The following is a 25,046-nucleotide window of genomic DNA, read 5'->3' as shown; positions in this document are numbered from 1 at the left end:
GACGCAAAAGGTGCGCCTTGACCGGGTAAAAGCGCTGTCACTGCTGTGCTGGGAGTGATTTGTCGTCCACGCAGAGGTGTTAAAGGCAGACCTGGGCGCCCGCCGCGCCGCTGGGAGATCACCCTCGAGGCAGAAGGCACAAGCGGAGCGCTCCGCTCCCCCGGCGGCGCCGCAGCCTGACCCGCCGCCTAGCTCACCCCGCGCTCCCCTGGGACGCCAGGAAGCCTCTGAGCAGGTCCCGTGTCACCGGAGGCAGGGAGGGAACCTTCCCCGGGAGCTGGGGCTGAGCTCCCGGCCTTGTGGAAGCCACCCGACGGGAGGGAGCGCCTGGCCCCCTCCCCGACGGCGGGCGGGCAGGGGCAGCGCGCAGCCCTGCGCCCCTCGGCGCTGCCTGCGTGGGGCGGCGCGGCCCCGGCGGCGCGGCGCGGCCAGCGAGGGGAGGCGCCCGCCCCCCCCCGAAGGTCACACGCTTCCAGGGATGTGCTGAGGTTTCCAAAATTAAAATTAAAATGCAGAACCGAGCCCTGCTTCCCGTCATGTCAATGGCGTTTTTCCCTGGCTACTTGCGGTGGCAGTGCCTGGTCCAGAAGCTGTCACAAAGATACTCGCTGGCCTTCTCAAGCTCGATGTTGCCTTACAGTTTTACCGACTGAGTTACTGAGGAAATATGTGACAATAAAAAACGGAATGACCTTTGGAGTGCTGTCATTTCTGTATGTATCTTCCTGTGATGTCTGCTGTGTCTTTTTAACAATTTATCATACACTTTGTGTCCGAGTTAATTACCCCCAAATCTCTAACATCTTGCAAGTTCGTCATAGTGACAATGCCTTTATTTTTTACTATTGCCTTCTTCATCTCTATGTCACTGACAGACACACCATGCAAGTACTGTGTGCAGATGAAATTGTAGAGTGTAGCACTGGACATCTGGGGGTACATGTGACAGGCATCACAAAATTTAAAAATCTCAGGGCCATAAAAATTCATCAAATTTTTTCTAAAAGTGATGTCAGGGCATATAGAGGGATGGCCACTCCCTACAAGACAGTGATCCAAGTGTGACAACACATCTGGCAGGGCCAGGGCCCAGCCTTGCAGCCCCCGCATGTGGCAAGCAGAGCAGCCCTGGAGCAAGGCAGACGGTGGATCACCAGACAAATTTGTGGTGATGAGGCAGGTCTGAGGTCAAGCAAGTTAGATTCAGGCCCAGACACTGCAATGGCCAGGCAGGGCTCTGGGGACGGGGCCAGGCTGGGTGGTAGGTCCCCCATGGGTCAGAGCTAGGGGAGCCCATGGCCGGGCAGCGGCAGAGCCGTGGTGGGACTGGAGCTGGCACCACTGTGGTGTCGCAGGGCAGCGACTGATGGCCCCCAGCTGGGCTGAAATGGGTCAGGGTTGGGCAGTGGGGGAGAGGCCCTGGGAGGCTGGACATGGACAGTAAGACCTGTTAGTGTCCTCAGGGCCCTGACAGGTGAAATTACTGCTGTAACCTAATCCGAAATAGTCCAAATTATTATTAGTAAGGAGAATTTTTGGCATTACTGGGAAACTCTTCTCAGCCTGATGATAACTTGGGACAGAACATGAACCATATGGGGACTGGGAGGTGAGTTAAACCTATTTGTTTCCTATAGCAACTTTGGCTAACAGGGCTGGGCAGAGGATTGCTGCAATATCAGTTCGCAGATGAAGGAGAGTTTGCTCCATCCCCTCATGGGCTGATCTCATGACAGGCCACTTCTCTTCCAGTGTTTCCCATAATGGATCTACACACTATTAGTCACTTGCTAGGGCCAGTGCCCTACCCTTGTATCACCTCAGGCCCTTAAAAAACTCCTGACACCTCCACTGGAAAGGTGCCCTCTGCCTCAGGTACCAGAACAAAGCGGGAGGGGAACAGTGTATTCCTTTGGGCCTATTGGCCAGCACATTCTTGGGCTTGGGGTAGGGGCCAGGAGCATTTCACAGACAATTTACCAGATCCATGTGATGGGACCAGTCAGGGTCCCGTCCAGATGGGACCACCTGGAAGCCTCAGCAGTCACCACAGGGCAGGGAGACCTGCCTTGGCCCAATTGCAACTGCCTCCAGCACAGGCACCTCTCAGGTCTCAGGAAGGTAATGAGACGCGGCGGGGCGGGGGGGGGGGGGGGGGGGAGGGGGGGGGGACCAAGCTGGAGGATACTTGTAGAGGCATGCTCCCTCTGGGCCTGGCTTGCATTGATCCCTCTTTCTGCTTCATTGGGCCTGGGAGCTGGACCTCACATTGGGCAGCCTGGCTTTCGCCATACCCTGTTGTGTTCCACAGCCAGGCTGGGGCTGAAGCTCCTTGCTCGGCAGGCAAGCCTTCACCGAGCCTGGGTTTCAGCCGGAGCTCCACCTCGTCTTTCTGATGCTGCAAGCTTCTATGTACCAACAGTCCTACGACAAGAGAGCATGGCAGGCCCTAGGAAGAGATACACGATTCTTTCAGAGGTTAAAGACCAAACCAGCAAACCCATTCGGGAGCCTGGCAATGGTGGAAAACACCATCCAGATTTCCTGTGCTCTTCCAGTCCAGAGATTAGCAGAGCTGGCAACGTTAATGCAAAGTGATGGTGAGGAAAGCATGCCCCTGCCCTCACCATTTGCTCTGCACGCCCAGCCCCATTGTTGCGCAGGGCTCAGCACCCACCGCCCACCCTGGCACTTCCCAAAACTTGCCTTTTGCTGCATCCCCAGAGACCATCCAAGTCCCTGCCAGGGCCGCGGAGGCTCTTCCACACCTACCGGCTGGGGCTGCCTTTCGGGCGCCCTGCCCCATTGCCCCTTGCACCCTCCACGCTCCAAGCCGCCACGGCTCTGGCCTGCTCAGCCCTGGCAGGGGTGGTTTGCTCTGATGCACCCGCTAAGCAGCCCTGGGAGAAGCTCCCCTCTGCGCCTGCCTGCTCAGCCCCCGTGCTGAGGGCTCTCTGTGCTCAGGCTGGCTCCCTCCCAGGGGCAGCTGCTGCCGCGAGGGCGGTGGAGCCCAGGCCTGGACCCAGCACGGGAGAAACTGTGTAAACTTGGCAACGAAATACGATTTTTCAAAAATAACTCTTTCCTCTGAGGAATCCATACAGCAGCTCAAACAGTTTGAAATATTCAAAACATCTTTTAATTTCAGAATTCTATACAAACTTTGATAGATACAGAAGGGGTCACAACAAAATGTGTTCTTATTGCCTGGAATCTTTCACAGAAATAGAAACATTGATGGCAAGCTTACTGACATCCAACATGATGAGATATCTTTAAACTTGCAAAATGAATGTTGGGGAACAGAACACACAGCAACACACCGAAGTAGTTTGTATGTGTTTGACTTCCCTTGAAGTCCTATTACTTATATACCGACCTCAAAATACAAAGAACCAAGATTAAAGGTTTTAATGTACATCACGTAATAATGAAAAAATAAGCACATAAAAAAAGTAAATAAAGCGTAATTCTGAAAATACACTATTTTTTACCTAGGGCACTGACTTATTCCAAGAGTGATTTCCTGTATAGGTGTGTTTTAAGTGAGGCACACATTTTGTTTTCTGCACAGGACATCAATATTTGATGGAGATACAAGAACAAATGACAACAAACAAAAGGGGAAGAAACTTAATCACAACTGGAACACAAATTCCATGCCAGTGTTCTCACAGACCTAAGCAAAGCTATACATTAAAATATGCTACAACCAAAAAGTCCTTGGCACTTCTCCTCTGATAACCCTACTTTTTTTTTTCTTTTTTTAATGGAGCAAATTACATTTCTGCACCTATATCAGAAGGCAAAACTATAAATGCAACAACAAGGACAGAAAGTTACCCCCCCCCCCCCCAAATCTGAAACAATGCCCACCTTCAAACTACCACTCCAGAACTCCAAACATCTAGCGAAATAATCTCATCCTTCTTCTTCATCACTGTCTTTCATAGTAATGCCCTGAAGTCCTCCTGCATCCGTGACTGAGACCGTAGCTTCCTCTACTGTCAGCCGACTGTGAACAGTATCATAGCTTTTACTGTTCAGTGTTCCCTCCAGTACACCTTGTAATCTGAAGTCTCGGTAGGTTTTCTGTGGCAAAACCAAAACAGTTTGAATTAGAGTCAAGAAAGTCAGAGCAGTTTTCCATTACAGTGGCCACTTTTAGCATGCGAGCAGAACAGCTTCATTCTTCTTACAGGTATGGAACTAACAGCTGGAATTTGCTAAAGATTTTGGGGACTTAGCTCATGGGTTGCATGAAATTTCTAGAAACAATTTTAAAAAATTCTATTTGAACTCTGTAAAAAGGATAGCCTCAAAGTGACTTTCTAATTTGGAAATGTAGCAATCAGTGACAATGTTTCAGTATTCACAGAAAATAAATCCAATTATGATTAATCATTAACATGTGCACAGAAAAAAAATAGCTAGCTAGTGAGCTTAGATAGATGTGGTGATAAACAACTTTGGTTGTGTACTCAAGCCCAAGACCATGAGTGTGTAATATTTTTTTTTTCCAAAACAGTGCTGAAGAAACAAAAGATGGTGAGTAGTCGCTGGAAAGAAAAAAAAACTTTCTCATGAGTGAACTCCTCCCTGGATACACCTCAAAGATGTTTTCTACACTTTGGTCCAGCCATGATGCAGCTTCTGCTAGTGACAATAATGGTGAAAAAGTTGTTATTTCATGGGCACAGGTCGTAACATTTTTCAGGCAGAATTTTGCAAAAAACATCAAGGGAAGCAGTGCCACCTTGTTTCACCCTAAGAACACAAAGAAGAGAGTGCACAAGTCATGCTTTGACGGACATTCCTTTAACAGGTTGCATTTTGTATTACATTTCTGTAACTCAGTTACTTAATTTTGTCTAATTTATTCAGTAAGAAACCAAGAAAAAATTTTTGTTTAACATGAATTTGGCTACAGGTAGTTCTGTCATTTCACAGAAAATGCTCTTTCCTCAAAACATTCTTTTTTGCATTTATCTTTACATAGGTAAATGAAATGTTGAAAATAAATTAAATTTTAGATTATGATCTGGATTCTATGATATAGCAGTTTCTCTTGTGACTGCTTCAGTCTGTGTAAACATTAATTTACATTCTAAGTCATCTCCTACATTCTAAGTCACCTCTACTCTGTTCCTTTTTTTTTTCTTCTCTTCACTTGACAAGGTTTTGTTTCCTTCATATGCAACCTTCCTATGACCCAGCAGATACTATTTTTTTTGGACTTTGTATCAAGCAAGACTTCTGAGTGGAATTGTATTACTCATTGATGATGTGTTCAAGTGGGCATAGGGAAAATCATCTGTATTTTCTTTATTTTTATTTCCTTATTTTTTAAGTCATGAAATACTTGAAATAACCTTTCCCTCATTTAGCCTAAAAAGCTGAAGAAGGACAAGTTGCCCTGTCTTGTTTCTTGTTTACTGTATGCTGTTTCTGAGTTCTCAGTGTTTATGGAAAAGATTATAGGAAAAAGGAAATGGAAAATAATTAAGGGCTATCAGACCCATTCCTCTGAAGGAGAAGACTGTGGACAACCCTTAGAAAAAGAAAAGAAAAAGAAGAGCTGATCCTGGTTTACTCAATTCTTCAGAGAACTGCAAAAGACACTTCTCAAAAAGGGGTAATATTCCACCGGGAGAATTTTTTTCTGCCACTGTCTATGGTGATTATTTAAACCCTGTCTGAATCATTGCAACTGAGATTTCTTGACTTTTATGGGTCAGCTTCAGAGTCAATGGATGCAGCTTATGTTTTGCTCATACACTTGTGTGAGTACCCTACCTGGTCTTTTTCAAGTGTCACCATTGCATTCTTTTTTATAACACTGTGCATTCAATTTCCTTTTATGCTGTTAACAGGTCCGACAGCAATTTCTTTCAGATTTACATTGTATTGCTCCCATTCTCGGTCCAGCACTCTTGGATTCAGCCATTGCTCTTCTCTTGACATACTTTTGCAGGATAATAATGTTCACTTCCAAGCTTAATTTTTTATTTCTTCCTAACTGTCCTCTTGGCCTTTGATCTTTCTTTAGTCATGTCTCTCTGCATGTGTCTCAGACATCTAATGATACCTTTATGCCACCATTCCTGAATCTCAGCTTCAAATGGAAAAAGCAATGTTTTCTTCTTCTGGCCTTTCTTAAAAATGCCTTTGTTGTGTCCATACATGAAAGACTCACCTATTTCTTACTCATTCCTTAGCCTTTAAAAATTACCTCCTACTTCTTTTTTCAGAATATTTCCAAAATTCTTCATACCTTCCTCTCAAATACATTAATTCACAGCATATGAAAAGGAGATGATGGGCAACACAGCCTCCCAAACTTTCCAAAGGTAAGCAGAGAAGCACCTCCTTTCTCTCCATAGTTTGGAGGAATGGTGTCTCCCCATGAACCCTTCTCCAGTGAGGCTGCTGCAGTAAAAGCTTCTTACAGTATTCTTCTTTAACCATTGCTTCTTAATTTCCCAGACATCTTTCTTTTTCCTGAGTTACTGCTTTACTGGTTCTGCCTTCTGCACCAGCCAAAACAGATACTCAAGGTTTTCTGTTTTCCAATACATTGACTAGAAGCTCTATGACTGACACCATCTTCTTCAGTTTTCTGTGTTCATACAAGGTGCTATAGAATAACTTGTAAACACACTTAGAATTTATGTGCAAAGCAAACCATGTGTATAGGCACAAACAGGCTGGTGCATTCCCATCACCACTGGGAGCATGATTGTTTTAAATGAAGGTAACCGTTGTGCCAAGCTGCAGAATTAAGGTTGACAGTGCTGCTGATTCACTGGACTTTGTAATTCATAATCACTTTGAAAAAAGTCTTTTTCTTTAAACTTCAGGGTGATATCTAACTGGAATAAGTTAGTCTGCCCAGTTTTAGATTTCACTGGGCACAGTTTTGGGGTCCTATAATATCTTTTTCCCCAGAGGAAGATAACTACTTTCACTCGAGAAGAGCTTCAAATCTTGCACAAGAGCCATTCATTTCAACCACAAACAGCAAACTGCTTTTGCCATCTTAACACAAAATAAAATGAAGAGCCAAATCCCGTTCCCAGAGAAATGAGTTGTTGAGGATGAAAATAACAAAGCTAAGCTTAGATAGCTCAGAGAGCCTTGATAACATGATTATTACTACTGTTCTGCTCTCTCTCTCTCTCCCCTCTCTTTTTTATTTTTCCTTTTTTTTTTTTTTTTTTTTTTTTTTTTAAGCAGTGAATGCTGAAAGTTCCAGTTGTAATCCCAGTGCCCTCAAGTGAAAATTCTTCTCATTTTACAATCTCATGCAAACTTTGTGAAAAAAACTTTGGAGACAATAGGTCATCATTGACATCAGGTCCTTATTGCACCTTTACACATAAAACAAGAATGTTCGGCGCTAAACAAGACGGAATTCAATGGAAAGATTCTGAAATGGCTGCCAGTCTCTTGCATAAGGGTATTAACTAATCTTTAAAAAGGAGTTAGGAAAAAACTTTCCTATATGGTAGGTTAACCCATAATTGCCTATTGCAAGGTGTTTTGCACTTTCCTTAGAAAGATTTAACATTGGCCAGTGTAAATGACCAAAGACCAGAGTGGAAGAAGTGATATCCTTGCTTGTATCAACACTGATCCCAGAGTATGAAAGATTTTATACAGTATATTGCATATTGTTTTCCAACTGAACCTAGTAATCATATGATCATAGAAAAGAGAAAAAATAGTTACCTTCTACTTTTTGGAGAAGTGCAGAAAAAAGCGGAAAGAATGCTATTATGATTATTAAGCTATAACAAAATTCAGGAATATGACAAATAATAATTTAGAAATAATGTATAGCATTGCTGTACAGCTAGCAGTATTCTGTTCAAATTCCTTGGAATAATTTGAGTTTCAAGACTTTTGCTTGTGTAGCTTTGACACTAAGGCCAAGGATGAACAATATATTATAATTACCAGTGTACAAAAATTAACATTAGAGGTTTTAATAATTTTTTCCCTCAAATTTGCAAAAAATGTGTAAAAAAAGCCTAAAGAAGTCAGCAATTTTATTTCACATTTTTTAGCTTTTAGGGTGATCTGTGCTTATCCATGCTAATATCTCTTCACTTTTCTCTCTTTACTATGCAATCTAATCAAATATGTTTTGTTTACCTTCACTATCTTGATGAGAGTCTTCAGCTGGTAGATGTGAAGCTGAAGGTCTAATCTATCAGCCAGCCACATGCATATGACTTTCATGGAGCTGTTATACCATTGCTGAAAAGAAGGATAAAAAAAATCACAAACCACCACCTTGCAGTATTCATTTAACAGATTTGGTAATAAGAGGTAATGAAACACTTTGAAATGATCACATATCAGCACTTGAAGTCAACAATGATACAATTTCCTGTTAAGAGAATTGCATGGGTCAGTAGGAAATCAAATAACTTGACCTAGACTGTTCTTTACACGAATTAGCAACTGCTATTTTTTCTTTCAGTTATAACATTTTCATACAAAATAGTGTTATGCACTTTGCTATCTGTCAGTAAGAGTGGATATTAAATACACTTACATGAAGGAATTGACAGCTAAAACAACAGCAGAAAAATCAGGTAGGTTATCTTTAGAGAAATTTTGTAATACCTAGATTTCCCAAACCAAACAGAAAAACATCAAACAAAATAAGTAATTTATCATACTTCATTCTTCTAGATCACTTCATTATTAGGGCAAAACATCAATAATCCATACAAACTGTATTTAAGTGTGACCCAAACTCTAAACAACCCATCCCAAAACAAACATTTCAACATTTTGCTTTATGTTAATTGCTAATTATAATTATAGCCTACCTTATTTCCTTTTTGTGTTTTAGGCGTGTGCATGTTTTCACCCAAAGCTTTACAGACCTACCTAGTAAGAATAAGCTCTCTGCTGTTGGTGTCCATGCACCCCCCCCCCCCAAAAGCCCAGATCCAAATAGCTGCTATAATATTCTTTCACATTAACTGGATTAAAAGAGATTTTGCTAAACATAGTTGTAGCATTCCCTCCCTACTCTGTATAAAATACTAACCAGATGCCATTTAGTCAAACTATAAGAAGGAAAAGATTTTTTTTCATTTTAGCAGTAAGAGATTAAGAGAGTTTGTGTCTTAGCTCTGTTTCTAGTCTCTTCCCCCACAGGGAAGAGGCTTAAATTCTTTTCTAATGTAATTTCCTGGGTCTTTACAAAACACACTGATATGCAAAGAGAAGAAACATTCTGCATATTTTAAAATGCAGCATGTTATACAATGTATACACTGTGAAGTAATTCAAAGGAAGACTGTTGCATGCCTCATTAGCAAGCTCTATACTAATGAGTAAAATAAAATATATATTGAAAAAATGAAGACGAATTGCTAGTTACTGGATGTAACTAAGGATAAAATCAGAATTCTCTAATTGAAATGTAAGCTTTCTGGAACAAGCTTTGCATACACACAGAAAATATATTTAAATACTTTTTCCTTACAGCAAACTAAGTCTTATCTCATTGTAACTCTCAGTAGTAAGAGAGACATTTGAAATAAGAATAAGATTTTTGTACAATATTGACTTCTATTTATTGAGATTCTCTAGCCTATTTTTTTTAACATGTTAAAATATATTTGAATTATAAATCACTGGAAATAAATTAGTTGCACATTTTATTAAACTTATTCCTATTAATTTATTATTTTATAGCAGTGAACAAATATGCCACAAAAATGCAGATGGCTACCTTTTCCATAAAACATTTTTTTGTTCAATTTGTTCAATAAAATGTATGACTGATTTGGTACCCATAAAATACTGTTTTATATCACTGAATGACATTCTTACAGGATTTACACTATCGCACCCATTACGTGCATGTTAGTTTTATATACATTACAAGTATATAAAAGTACAAGTACCTGTAAAATATCTTTAATGTGAAAGAGTTGTTACTAAGTTGCAGCTGTAAACTCTATATGACAGCTGTTGTATGTGTTCAGACGTATACAAAATAAAATAGATAAGCTTATTTACTTGGTGAACATTATTAATCTAATAATCATCAAAAATTCATATACAAAACATTCTGCCCAGAACATGTTTTGCTATTTGCAATAAGATGAGCCAAATTACTATATTATCACTCAGACTCTACAGTTTTTAATGTTTAGCATAATTAAGATAAAGAGCAAGATTTTATTAGAGAAATTTTCTCAAATCTCATAATCTTCCATTAAAAAAAATCAACGACACATCTACAATGTATTTCTTATATATCAAACAACCGGTAGAAATCAGAATGGGCTTAAACTTGCTCACATGAACGAACTACAAATATGATCGAAAATTCTGTGACTGATTACCCCATGCAACACCACTGAATGGTGCAGAAGGATTACTGAGAATAGACCTAGTCCTATTTTTTCCGGCAAAGCATGTGTCTTAAATACCTCAGAAAATGAAAATAGATGCAGTTCAAATTAGGCTCTCCATGTATATCTGTGGTATATTTAAATGCACTGAGAGCAAAGCTAAGAAACTGAAGTAAAGAGAATTATTTTTGCTTTTGCAAGTTGTGAATGAAAACAATGTAACAGTTTTCTTGCCTGTTTTTAATATGCTAACCTTTCGATAAAGATATATAATTCAGTGATCACAAAATGATGCAATGTAATTCTGCATTAAAACACATCATTCAGAAAAAATATAACTGGTATTATATTAAAAAAGTCCTTATTTTGAAGAATTATGACAGTATTTTTAATAAAAATCATATCTAGTATATTTTTAGAGTCTTCCTGGAGGCACCTGTGGATAGAATTCCTGTTCACTGTGGGCCTTACAGCTACCAGTTCTCAGCACTTAATCAGGACTGATTCTGCATAAACATAAATCTTCTGGACTGCATAAGGTGAAATGTAAATATTTCCCTATTACTTTTTTTGCAGTCTGTTAAAATGCACAGTACTGCAAATGCTTCTTAGAGGTGGAATCCAAGGCCACACATTTTGACCATCAAGAGCATGTTATAGAGGGAGAGATGCATCTACTGTGACATATGGAAATCTATTGCAAACTCACAAGCTTCAGCAATTAGAAAATGGCCCTTAAATTTCAAAGTTTTTAAGTGATTAAAAAAATCCTTCTAACTGTTTTATTAAAAAAAAATCACTTTTCCTCTTCTATCAATAGCACTGGAGGGACAATACAACTCTTGCAGATGTCAATGATAAGGCATTAGTGGCTTATTCTTTGTTGTCTTCTATGCCAGAATAAAGCAGTGAATGTATATTATACATTTTTTCACATCAGCACATAACAGCAGCCAACCACTTTAACAAAAATATGTTTGCCTCCCTGTCCCCCCTTCTCTTATTCATAGCTCATCCAGCTCCTGTAAGGGCATGCATTACTCCATTTTCCTGAGATACCTCTTTTAAAGTAAAAAATCAGAGAAAAGGAAAGGCCAGGGTTGACTCTGAGAGACCCCTGTATTTATTCACACTTATTGTGCATGACTGTAGACTGGTAAATCATATTAGCAGCCCGTCTCCCCATCAAGCTGCTACTTGCTTTCCAGCCCTGGGAAGGTTCAACAAATCAACAGGAGCACGGAAAACAGAACATCAGTCTAATCTAGTGTTTAAGGTGAAGTTTTCAAACCCAATCTAAGAAGATCTTTAGAGCAAGCAACAAGCTGAAGGGCTCAGAAGGTGGTATTGACAATGAAAGAGTGCTGAAATATTGAGAAGCGCAGCACTTGTGCATTTTTAATAACAAGAGGGTCAACAAGGACACAGCTCCCTCAGTGCCAATAGTTGCCACACCAGGACTATAAACGCTCTCAGTTCATCAGCTTTCTTAAACAGTTCATCAGCTTTCTTAAACACCCTAAACCCCCTCAGTGGACCTTTAGTCTTAAATTAACAAACCAAAGCAATGAAAGAGGGTGCAGCTTGAATGGCTAGCATTGATCCCCACCGGGGCTCGGCGGCTACAGGCACTGAAAAACTCGCTCCTTTGTCGGGAGGAATTGACAAACCTCCTCGCCTAAATAGTCCAGCTGAGGCGGGCTGGAGGCACGCAGCTGTAAAGGGCTCCCCTCGCCCCTCTCCCAGCGCTCACAATGCGCCAGGCATGAGCTCTTTGTCAGGCCCAGACTCTGCAATTTTCTAACAAGGATTAAAGTTGTTTCTCGGCAGGGCCGGTGAAAAGCGATTTAGCAACATACCGGGCTTTCTTCATGCAAGTTAAAGAGAAGTAGTTAAGGAATTTCATTATTCTGCTGACCAGTGGAAATACAAAACAAATATATTAAATATTCACCATCTTTTTTGGGGGTGGGGTAATCTATAACATTTGGAGAATGAGTCAATTAAATATAACACTTGTCTGAAAGCAAGCACTTCAGATTTATTTTTGAAGTTTTATGAAAAGGTGCAGCTGTTTGCCACCTGGAAGGGGATCTCAATACATACTAACACACAATGCTTTAGTCCTTCTAGGTCTGATATTCCCAATATCTGATTCACAAGAACACATAGAGTTTCTATATCTTCACTGCTCTTGATAAATGGGCAGTGTCAAAATGCTTTTTCTGCTGAATATGGCAGGTGGAACAGCTTTTCCAGGAAACACATTTTTACCTTCCTACTGAAGCCTGTCTCTCACTATTGCTTAGGAACTGAGCTGCTCAAGCAACATAGGATGTTTTTACTTGTCCAACTCTACTTTTCCTACAAGGAACAATACCAAAAAGGATTCCTTCAATGGGAAAGATTGTACATCAAAGGCAGTAAAAACTAAAATGCTAAATATCTTGACCACATTAAAGATTAAGTGCCAAAACCTCTAATATGTATTAAGAGACAATTCTATACCATCCTTCCAAATTTAGATAGCAATCATTAGTAGTATGCCAAGGAACTTTTAGAACATTTCGAAAACAAAGTTAAATAATGAAAGAATAAAGAAGTTATTCCTTACAAATGCAAATAGCAAAAGTTAGAAAAAAAGTTTCATAATTTATTTCCCTCTTTGCACAATAGGAACAATCATACTGACTTCCTTTATTGATAATTAATGATAATTAGGGAACCAAATGTTACTCATAGTGCCTTTAAAAACACTCGGAGGTTTAGGAGTTATAGCTATATTTTCGTGTTTAGGCATAATTGAGAATTTCAACAGGCCCTGAGTATCTGCAGATCATAAACTTTTCTGCAGGCTGGAAAGGCTTGATAACTCTTAAAAAAAAAAAAAAAAAAAAAAAAAAAGATGGGGAAGGATTTCTCAACCTGCAGGCCACCAACAATTTTGTCACATATCAGAGGGCAGTCTGCAAAAATGACAGCATTTTTTAAAATATGCAGAGGAACACCAAAATAAACACACAAGAAGAACATTCAGAAGTCTTTACATTTTTGCAGAGAGAAATCTTTAAGGGTTGAGGAAACTGTAGGTAGACATAGGTAACAAATTTCATGTATCAGCATCTAGAAATTTTGTTTGCGCTCTCTTCTTGCCCTGTCAATACTGATTCCCCAAATAAGGCATTTATTAACTGGTGAAGATAGCCCATTTCTTCTGCTAGAGAGACACCAGAACGTGTTCAGCAGTGACGCAGTGCCCTCCCAGCACTCCCTGCTGTATCCTCACTCCCCGGGGAGGGAACAAATTCTCTCCCAGCAACTTTTCTTTTCTGGGCTGCACTGGTCTTCCGACATGCCCCGTCTGTGAGACCCTTCCAAATGCTCTTCCAGTTAGGATAATTGTTTTGATGACCAGGAAAATGAAGGAAGAGAAGCTGAGGAATCCTCAGAGCTGAAGCAGCTCTTGTGCAAGGGGTTTCCCTTCCTGCTATCAGCTCCGCTTCGTTTCATGGTGACAGCCACTGCCCTTCTGTGACAGATCACCTCTCCCCATAACAATCTGGGCTCTCGTCATACACAGGCTAATATTGCTGCAACTTAATATGTTTAGCTAGCTTTGACCTACGTGTTCGCTTCTTGTATATATACTACATCAAGGCATACTACTTGTATTATTATTTTCAACACACAAAATAGAAGCTATACAAATATTATAACTGAAAGGATGTTTTAATGGTTTCCAGTATGAAATTTTACATATATTTAAAGAGCCTGACATATTATTTGCTGTGTGGCTATGGATTTCAACGGGACACATTCCATAATTCATTACCATACTATCTTTCAGTTCACTGTGAAACCCCATGCATTCCCAGTCTTAAACTTCATTGGTGATTTAATGGAAACAGTGCTGGAAATAAAACATTTGATTTTGCTTATTGAATTAAGCAAGCTCAAAATATTTTCTTAAAGGAAATGGTCTGAAATGAAAATGCACATCATCATCATCAGTTTTTACTTTTTTTCATATGAAATATAGTAGTAAATGTAGAAAAATGTAGTAGAAATGTAATAAAATAATTTAATTCACAATTGAAATTTTCAGAAAGATTTTTTCTTTTTCAGCCTGACACACCTGTAGGTTGATCCTAGAACTTTTAATGACATAAATTATTTCTCATATCAAAGAATATGCAGATTCTGTTTTGTGGTAAGTAAGGTTTAAAGATAAGAGATACTGTTTCACTAGGACAAGATTTGATGATCACAGATGCTTTGCTGATTTGAATTCTGCTCTCTGATACTTTTGGGAATCAAAATTAATGCCAAAGTGCATAAATCAGAAAGAGGCAGCAAGGAAGGCTTATAGATATGCTTTGCAGACATCAGCACTGGAAGGTTACTTTTGCATTTTTTTTAAATGTTCACAAATTTCAAGAAGAATATTATTGGTTTAGGGTGTCACCATGACGTCACTGAAACATATGTTAATTCCTCTTGCAATTGTCTTTTTTTGTCTTGGAATTTCACCAAAAAAAAAAAAAGAAAGAAATGAAGATTATACTAAGCACGAGTGAAACATCCATGGAATTAGCCTTGCAAGAACATGGGATTAGTGGGCAGTACAAACAAACGAAGCCTTTTCCCTACACTGAAAATCATATGTTTAAAGCCTTTGACCTGGAAGATGCAAATGGTTAACTCAATATGAAATATAATATGAATAAACTCTATTTACCTATACACCTCCATTTCCCCTCAGTTCCTTCCCACGGTTTCATCCAAGTACCTCTTCAAAAGTACCCCATTACTACATCTCTCATTTCTGCTCTAACAGGCTCATGTCCCTTGTTCCCTCACAACCGCCTCCTTCGCTCAGAGCCCCTGACCCGTCTCTTCCCCCATCTGTGTATTATGTGTCTAATACTCTGCACCCCTCCTCACAGTATCCGCCTGCAATACACTCCTACCTTTGCTTCCTTCTGTAGAGCTGAAATGCTAAACTGAGTTTTGAACTTTGGAAAAAAAGTATGTGCAAAAATTTTAACAGCCCGCATTATATCTACGTGTAACAGGAATGGAGAAGTTAGCAAGACACTGCAGACTATGATGTGTTTCAGCACTCGCTCTTCTGGGATGAAGGGGTCAGGACAAAAATTTCTTTAGCTTGGCAACATCAAGATTACCAGCAGCTTCTTGTGTACAATCTTTTTGTTTTTTAGTTGTATCAGGTTTATCAATTTGGCTTTTGCATCTTCGCATAGGCAAGGAAGCAGGGTTTCCTTCCTTCCAGTGGGAGTCTTCTTTTGGTTTCCCTCTGTCTTTTGTGTGCCATTACTCAAACCCCTCAGGGAGCTCAAAAACATTTTGTTTTTCTTAAGAATGACTTCCTGATGAAACCAGCACTTTAGTCTCTAGTCAGTCTCTTCCCTGCCTATTTGAATGAAGGATTCCCACTGTCACTCTAACACCCAAAGCAATCAGGAGAAAACGAAAAAGAGCTCAAGCCCTGACAGAAAGACTTCGTTCAGCAGGACTCATGACAACAGACAAGTGAACAGTTGTTGAATGAGATATTTCAGTGATACAAGGAGACAAATTAGGCCAGCTAATTTTCAGAATATCGGTAATGAAAAGCAAAGGGAGAACAGGGCTCATTTAAAAGCACATTAAACATCTTTGAAACTTCTTAGGAAAAAAGGATATTGTTCTGAAATAACAAAGAACATCTAATATATCTGAAAAACTTATCTTTTAGGAGGAAAGTCAATTTTTCATGCTTCAAAATAGGCTTATAATTAGAAGCTGGCTAGTTGCTATGGAACTACTGCCAATTCACAAATAAATACACACTTTTCATACAAACTATACAGTACCTATCTCTCCCCACATTGTATACTAGATTGCTAAACATTAATTTACAATATTTACACTACTTTATAATCACAATGTTTGTGACCTCCATTTCTTTTCTGGCTTCTTCACATATGGTAGGAGCACTGGGAAGCTGGAAGTTTGTAAAATTAGACATGCATAACTTCCTTCCATATCTGGACATCTGTAATGTTGCTGTTCTGATTTTAAATACCAGGTACTAACATAATGCTCATGACCGTGATAGACTAACAGCACAAACAGTTTCCCTACTCCACTCTGGAAAAGCAATGCATTTGTGAACAGTACTTCCATAGGTTATTCTAGTGCTAAAACTCTCTGGAGCAAACACTGTTGGTCTTGCTATACTGTGTGTTGTGTTGCGATTTTGGTGTATCTGCAAACACTCTCCAAGGCACAGAATAGGGAACATCACTTGAGTGACCTTGAAATGAAAGCCAGCTTGGATCCTCAAAATAAACAAATGAACATAATGTGCAATGACCAAGTTGCTATTTGTTATAACACTAGCCTCTTGCTATCACAAGCTCTAGTTTTACAGACCCTCTGAGTATGCCTAACTACAAACATGCTAAGGAGTCTTCCTGGCCACTTAAGGATAAGTGCATACATAATGTTAGTAACACTAAAGGTCCAGATTCACTTTGCCTGTAAGTCATATAACTGAGACACTGAAGTCTGCTTTTGCCCAGTCATCCTGGGTTCCCTGCTGAGTCCCTGGAGAGAGCTCTCAGCAAAGCAAAAATTCAGGGAGGTGCAGGGTCCTCCTCTGGGCTGTGTCTCTCTTGCAAGGCAAGTATACTCTTAATCTCCATACCAAGTACCAAAAGGGAGGGCAACCAAACCTGGGCCAAAGACTGTGATGTAGCTTTTAGGTACCCACTCACTTCCATAGCTCTTGTCCTGGAGTTCTCTATTTAGACTCCCAGCTCCATGTGGAATGAAGTCAAATATATATTTTAAGTAGACTGTTTAGCATATTAGTGGTTCCTCTGTGTGAATATTTACACACAGCTTATTTCTCTCCACCTCAGCAATCTTGCTTCATCACCTGTTTACTCTGGACGTTATTGCAGTGGCATATGACAGAGCTGGATGCAGTTGTGATGGTGATAGGGAGTTGCACAGTGGTGCAGCCACTCCTCTCCCATGCGGCATCGATTATGCACCACGCTGAGCAGCGCAAACACTGAGCAGAGGGCCAGCCTCCTTCCTCCCTCTCCCTGGCTTCTCTCCTCCCATTTTCCCTCTGGAGAAAGCGTCCTTGGATTAGGCAGGTGCTTCGTTTGCTCCTTTCCATCTCTGACCCTACTGCACATGTGCCCTCTTCCAGCGATGCAGATTTTTCTTTCTTTCTTTTTTTTTTTTTTGAGATGATTTTTCTATTCATTATTTGGACTGGTTGTCTGGCACATCACAAACACTTTGAGTACAGTGCAGCATGAAGGATAGTTACTGCTGTGTAAAACAGGGAAACATATGACTAAACACTTGAAAATATTTAAGGGAAATAATCTACATTTAGGCCAACATTTTTGCATGTTTAAATCTATGCTAAGGCTATATGCTAATGCTATATATGCTATGCTAATCTATGCTGAGGCTATAAGCAGATGCTTCCACTAGCGACTCTCTAACTTTGTCAGTGGTTTCAGAGCACTCTGCAGCTTCCTCACACGGTATTATTTTGAACATAGCAACCTGTTTCTTTTACTCCAAACTAATTATCATAGAACTTGATTATTATTGCACTTTCCAGCCTGACTTTTCTTGTAACATGGTCAATAATGTTGTTGTGCGCACACTTGTGAATATTTACACAGTTTTGCTTGATTTTGTTCTTTAAACTGAGCTTGACCCAAACGAAATACAAGTAAAAACATCAAGCCTTCAAGGTAAGGTTTCAGAAACCACAAGGCTCTCCTGCTGTTTATACATGTGTGAATTACAGTACATCAAGAAATCAATATTCCCTAGATGGTGCTTGTGCCTGGCACTTCATGGTGAACAAACATTAGATAAGACAATATAAATGGTACAATCCCTATTGATTTTTCTTGACTGCGTAGAATGTGAAAGCTGCAGCCACAGTTAACACTTACTGACAGACTCATCTAAAGTTTCGGGACTATTTTATATTTTTATAGTTGTCCATGCTCAATTGATTCCATTAAGTTGCTAGACACATTTCAAGCCATCTAGATTAAAAAAAAAAAAATGCAGTGCCTGGAATGAGCTGCTGCTACTTTGTGCCTAGCAGGATAAAAAGGTTAAAGGGCTAAATTGTGCCTCGATGTTGGAAGGAGTTCTCTTTTATTTGATAAGATTTGCTATTGTTTTTAGTGAATGGATACTGTGAGGGATGGAGAGATGCATTTAACTAAGTTAAATAAATGAACAAATAGTCTAGACCAGAAAGGGCTACTGGGAAACTGGACTGGAAGCCCCAAATATTATTAACCCCCCCATCAAAAAACAAGCAAAAAACCTCCAAGTCTCATTCCCTTGTATGGTAAAAGTCTCTCAGAAAAAATATGGGATGGATTTCAAAATCTTGAGTTTGGAGTTCTTTTCAATTTGTCTTCCCGCTTTTTCTCAGGATTTACATTTTAAATGGCTTTTTATAGCAATTTATAAATTGTTCCTTTTTTTTAAGAAAAGAGCTTTTCATACAATATGGAAAATTAGGTACTAGGACTATGTAATAACTTCTGAATATCAGAATATATGATTTAGCATTTTGAAAAAGATTTTTTCCCTTTTGTATCCAAAGAGCTCCCATAGCTCTATCAGCAAGATATCAGAATACCTATTTCATATATTCTCACTCTCCTGCTAGGAAAGTTTAAATAATATGATTACGTTCATGTGAAAAAGACGGCAGACATCCATTCCCTGAAAACAAAAGGCAGATTGGACTATGTCTCAGAGAAAAACATTTTTATATCTTTCAGGCAGTATGATACCTGACAAGATGGAAATTCAGAAATTAAAAATGGCATAAAAATGAAGAAGAGGGGAAACTTTAGGAACATATCAATACCAAGCATTGTGTTAAGGTTTCCTCTAGAGAAAACACTCTCAGCTCTGCTGTAAAAAAGCTTACAAAGTGCTGAATATTCTGATTCTGGAGCAGCAAACTCTGAAGCACATGCTTAGCTTTAAGTGTGTTGTGGTCCTATTGATTTCAACAGTAGTGAGCTTTGCTGGATTGATAGCAGCATAATCAGCACCTTCCTTGAGTGGGCACTCCTTTTCTCAGTATATTTCGGGGAAAAAAAATCAAAGCAAACTTGTAATCCCCATCTGATTTTATAAAGTATACATTTTTCAGCTTTTAAATGGACTATTTTTCTTTTATAGAGATTTCTATCTCAAGGAAGAGCATGAATCTACTTGAAAAACATAGGAATAATTTAGTGAAATTATGAATAGCAAATTTACAAGAAGTTGCTTGCATCTTATGCTTTAAGAAGAGTATAAGAAATATATAATTCACTTTTGCACCCCACATTTGGTGACCATGCCTACAGATTTTTTATAAAATTCTGTCTTTTATCAAAAAAGCATTACAAATTGTTTTAAATGACAAGAATGTCTCCAGATCAAGATAAAACTTCAAACTGGTTCTCCTATGAAGAGGTTTTTATTTTCCATATAAAAATATTAGACGTAATTAAAGGTGAGTTAAGACTTTGGTGAAAATCTAAAGAGCATCGGCAAATCTGAGCACTGCTCAGCTTTTCAAATGCTTTTCTACTTCTCAGTTCTTTTAAATGGTTTTCTATGGCAGGAACATTTTTCTTAATTAGTCACAGCTAATTAGTGTTCTGGCATAGACAAGTAATCAGAAATGTCAGAGCTGCAAGGCTACATCTCCCTAATCCTTTGATAATAATTTAGCCTCCTGGGAGGGCCTCAAGCTGTGGTAAGTAGTGGCTGACAATAAGGCAAAATTAGGTGGGCAGCAGACCATTAGGATAGAAAAATAAAAAGCACTACCAAATCCTGCTGAGCACCATCAGGCAACTAACTACACTGCCAGATGAGGTGCCTGTTTAAGCCTGTGTTGTTAATTAGCTGATTCTACCAGACCTGCCACATATGTCCAGGTGCATCATGCAAAGATGTGTGTTTCTGGGTCTGCGCCAAAGGACAATTTTGCACTGTGATCAAATTTCAAGAATCTGAGAAAGAAGCCCACATATTTCTTGAAGATTATTCTGATTTATCAACAAAATAAGAAGATCAACAAGCTACAATCCATTTTTTTGTTGAGTCGCTTTTAAGTAATTAGACATGGTCTTCTCACGTTCCTGAGTTTAATACAAACACAGCTTTTGATTCAAATGTGGCCTTTAAGCAATTCTACCTAGCCTGAACTTGCTGAAGTTGCCTTGGCATACAATCTGGATCAAAAAGTAGACTTTCTGTCAAATCACACTTTTGCAAATGATTACATAACAATGAAAGTGAAGATTACTTGTAGAATTAACATGACAGGCAGCAATTTAAGAATGAGAAAAATTTTAAATCACAATTGAAGTTTTATAGTAAAACATTGTTAAATACTAAACACTACAATAATGTTGCTTTTGAGGTAGACATGGACAGCACAGACGGTTGGTACTACAGAAAACTCATATTTAAGATATCTGTTGCTTTAGTTGTGTAACACTAGATGAAAATTAACTTATTTGCTGAAGAGAAGCACTTGCACATTTTTGACATAATTTTTGCAGAAGGTCAGAAATCCTATATAAATGTAAATGCACGTGGCTGAATGCAGCATTTGCAAAAAATGTATTAGTAAACATGATGACAAACAAACAGAAATTAATCAAATGAGTACTTCACATCCACATCTAAGCATGTAATGAAGTACACGACATAGCCATCTTTGCAGACTAATTATTACCTCAAAAAAACTCAAATACATCACTGAGCTTACATCATCCATCCCTTTCTACTAATGGAAAAAGAAAATAATGGTTGTGATATGGGAACACTATCAGCCTTTAATTCACATTAGAGACAAAATGCAAACCTTTTCTGACAGAAAAAAAAAATCAGTCTGGGTCACGACAGGCCAATAGAGTTAATGGCTTATATCTGAACTTCTGAAATATAAAAGCCAAAAGCAACTATGGAAATCTGGAGTGCTTAAACATTTATACTGCTCATAAAAGATGCTCAGTCTTTCTGTAATCGGAAGAAAGTTGTATGAGCGCCTTACCATTAATATCTACTAGACTTTTTGTTGATGCTTTACCCTGACTGAGGCCACAGCCCCGAGGACACTTACATACATGAGCCATCCCTGGGAAGTCAACAGGACTAGTCATATGACACAAGTTAAGCGCACACGTAAGAGATGGGGAGATCAGGGCCAAAGTCAACATCTGCTAATGGGTGCCACCTTGTGCAAGAGAATGAGGTGACCTGTTGGCCAACACTGACCTTTTCAGGATGATCACTCTAAGTACATTACATATTTATGGTAAATTTATGCACAGTTTTCCAAAAATTAAATCCTTAAAATAAGTTGGAAAACATCTAAGTTATCTCAATGGTTAGAAACTGATGAGTTGAAACTGTTCTCCTAAACAATTCCTTATTTCTTACAGTGGTAATCAATTACTTGCATTAAAAAAAATCTCATTATATATATAGTGTTAATCAAATTAGAGTCATATCTCTGTTTATAGTCTAAGTTTTTCACAACAGACCTGACACAAATATAACCTATATGATAATGCTCTTCATGACAAATAAACCAAGCTTATTTTTTGAAATATTCTTTTTTCTGTGTTCAGACAAATATATCTATACTTTGGGTGCAATTAACATTTACAAGAAAGTGCAGATCTATCAAAGTGGCTCTTAAAAAGTTTACATTACTACAGAAGGTATGAATTGGATCAATCCATGTGTTTTACACAAAAGCACTTCTTTTTTGGGGGGGGCTTGTTGGCAAAATCCAATTTTGTTTTAAAATAGACAGCTTTTAATCTATAAGTCTAATGCCATTTCGAATGCTCAGCCCAACTTAAAAATTCAGGTAGAAATATGAATCTAAGTCCAGTCAGTGATGATACCCTGAAATATTTACAGACACAACACTGCTTTTATTGAAGCCAATGGTAAACCCCCATTGATTTTGACAGTATAGAATTAGACCCTATGGGAATTTTATATTTGAATATTATTTTCATCTGTTAAATTTGTGACCAGATACATAGAGCCATTCATCGATAGGCTGCACAAATGCTCCTATGCCATTCATCAAGCAGAATATTTTTATAAATAAGAGGGGTCTTATTCTGTTTAGTGATATTTTAGACTTATTCCAGATTTGTGTAGTTCCATTTAATTATTTCATTTTCCCATTCACTAGGTGCCATTCTTACGGCCTCCTCCAAAGACAAGCATTTTTCAAAGTACAATTTTGTTCCTAAAATGCTTTATTAAACATTATTTTAAAAAATCACTTCTTGCTATAAATGATTAAATTTAAAATAAAGTTTCAGTGTGTGATGCTTTGAACCATAATTAAAAATTTTATTGTTAAACAAATACAAGAGTGCCTGCCTTCACGATTTACTTGTTATACACTGCATCTGTCTGAGTCATTATAGCATTAATGCTAGAAAGAGTTTGCTTTATTTGGGTTTGTTAGAGACAGAAACTTGCCCCATTGTATCTTCATTGTTTTAAATTACTTCAGTGGAATATGGGATTTGAAGGGATCACATAGATCATTGAATTACGCATTTGGGAATTGTGAATGTAGTGTTGACATTTAAACTGGAGCCACTACAGCCCATCTACATGTACCACACACCATACCACCTTTCCAGCTCTCTTTAAGATCTGCAGTGAAAGAAACAAAAGCCTCAGCTATAATTCACTACAGAATGAGAGTAGGAGAGATGAAAAGACACCATAAACATCCTAAGTTCCTGCAACAGGAAGGAATTTGATAGGTAAAATTCCCATTTGACCCCAGAAGAGGACCATGCCCCACACCACAAAGGAAGGAAGGAAAAAAGTCCTAACGGTCTTTGACAAACTGACCAAGGGAAAAAACTCTCTGTGACTCCAAACCTGGTGATTGAGAACAAGAACAAGGCACAGCAGCTGGACACCTGGGAGACACTGATGCTAGCAGGTGCACCAGTCCATATTGCCCTGCGTGCTCTCTATACTTCTTTCAGAGGAGCTGAAGAATGAAATGTAACCAGATACCAAGTTTTTCAGAGGAAAGAAAAGGAGAAACATAAGCACTTTGTTCTGCTGCATGATCAGTAGATGCACTGAAGCACAATGTTTAAGTGATTTAAAAGTGGTGCAAAAAAACCCCAGGAGTCCTGTCTGTTTTCAAAGCCCTGTGTAGATTTCAGCCCATCTCACACATAGGGATTCATATCACAACTTAAATTCTATTTTCCTGAATTTTCCTATTTTATCTGGCATGGCAATGCCTTTTCCAGGCTTATCAAGCGCAACCATAAGGAAGTGTAGATTTTTTTTTTACTTTCTCCCTGATTTGAGAAGACTGTTCTAGAACGTCTCAGATAGCTAGAAATTTTCTAACTTCTAGCCTCAATGTATTTGTGTCTCATTTTCAGCCATTTCTACTTATAGCAATACTATTCTTTAAATAATCTTCTTTGATATGTACATTGCTTCATATGACAGATATTCCATTTTCTCCATCACTGTAGCAGCCGTTTGTATATAGCAACCTTGAATCACATCAATGAAGTCTATGCACAACTAGTTTGCAGCACACATTTTTGGATTAAAATAGCATCTAAGGCCTGATTTTGTCTATACTGAGAGCTGTCACTTCCAGCATACAGAATAAATACTCTGGCTTACTGCTTATTCTGAATGGGGTGTTTCCCTGGCTGAAGTACGTGCGTGCACTTCTCTTATTCCGCTTGGCTGATGATTTCTCATCTGACAAATACTATATATTTTAAGGAGAAAACAGCAATGATCTGCAGCTCTAGCCAGTCAAATGGTCTGAAGTATATTTACATGAAACTTAAACTTTTTAAAAATTCTTTCTATTAAAATATAGCTTGATAGAATAGAATTTATGACCAGTGCATAGTTTTTGTTAAATTGCTACTTTAAAAACACCTTCCAAAATCATGGGTGAAACCTTGCTCAATACATTGTTGTACAGCTGAGGTAATCTCAGGAAAGATGAGTTTACACAATGAGAGTCCTTTGTTTCCAATTTCTGGGCACTATCAGCTTACATATTTGTTATTGTTTTTGCCTGATTCTGTTTAATTGCTTGTATCTCCTAATATGATGTTATGCAGAAATGAGATACCACCACGTACAAAGAAAAGATAAAAAAAAAGTATTTGTATTTGCAGAATACTTATCATGCTTCAACAACCATGTATATCTTTTTTTCTCCCTTACAGCTATAAGCATCACCCATGACAACATACTACTGAATAAAAGGGGACAGCAATGGTTTTGACTCAAAGGCAAATGGTACATCATGGCTTGCAACCATACAGCTAAGTTTGCTTGTGCTGAAAAGCTTGATGACTGAAATTAAACTTGGAAGAGGTCCTTGACCCACGCTAACCCCAAACATACTGAGGCTCTGTCTGGGGTTAGTGCTAGCTGGCCTAACCAAAATCATGCCAGGACCGATGCTAATAGCTTAACAGTATGGATGACCACTTGCTAGTTTTCAGGACTGTGCCCTCTTCAGTTTACTACCATGGACATAGC

General features: G+C 38.9%; 1 protein-coding gene across 9 annotated transcripts in view; it reads right to left on the bottom strand.

Annotated features, from left to right (window-relative positions):
* Positions 1-3,116: 3,116 nt before the first annotated feature.
* CADPS2 (calcium dependent secretion activator 2) overlaps positions 3,117-25,046 on the bottom strand; it is a 326,801-nt gene continuing 304,871 nt past the window's right edge. For all 9 annotated transcript variants that reach the window (XM_064506953.1, XM_064506939.1, XM_026113099.2 and 6 more), the window contains 2 exons: positions 8,158-8,262; positions 3,117-4,092 (listed from right to left, as the gene is read on the bottom strand). In XM_064506953.1, coding sequence (XP_064363023.1) covers positions 3,922-4,092; positions 8,158-8,262 — 276 coding nt within the window. In that variant the 3' untranslated portion in view covers positions 3,117-3,921. The remainder of the gene's footprint in view (positions 4,093-8,157; positions 8,263-25,046) is intronic.

This window comes from Dromaius novaehollandiae, chromosome 1 (assembly GCF_036370855.1).
Source record: "Dromaius novaehollandiae isolate bDroNov1 chromosome 1, bDroNov1.hap1, whole genome shotgun sequence".
NCBI classification, from domain to species: domain Eukaryota; kingdom Metazoa; phylum Chordata; class Aves; order Casuariiformes; family Dromaiidae; genus Dromaius; species Dromaius novaehollandiae.
This window is presented reverse-complemented; position numbering and strand designations above follow the sequence as displayed.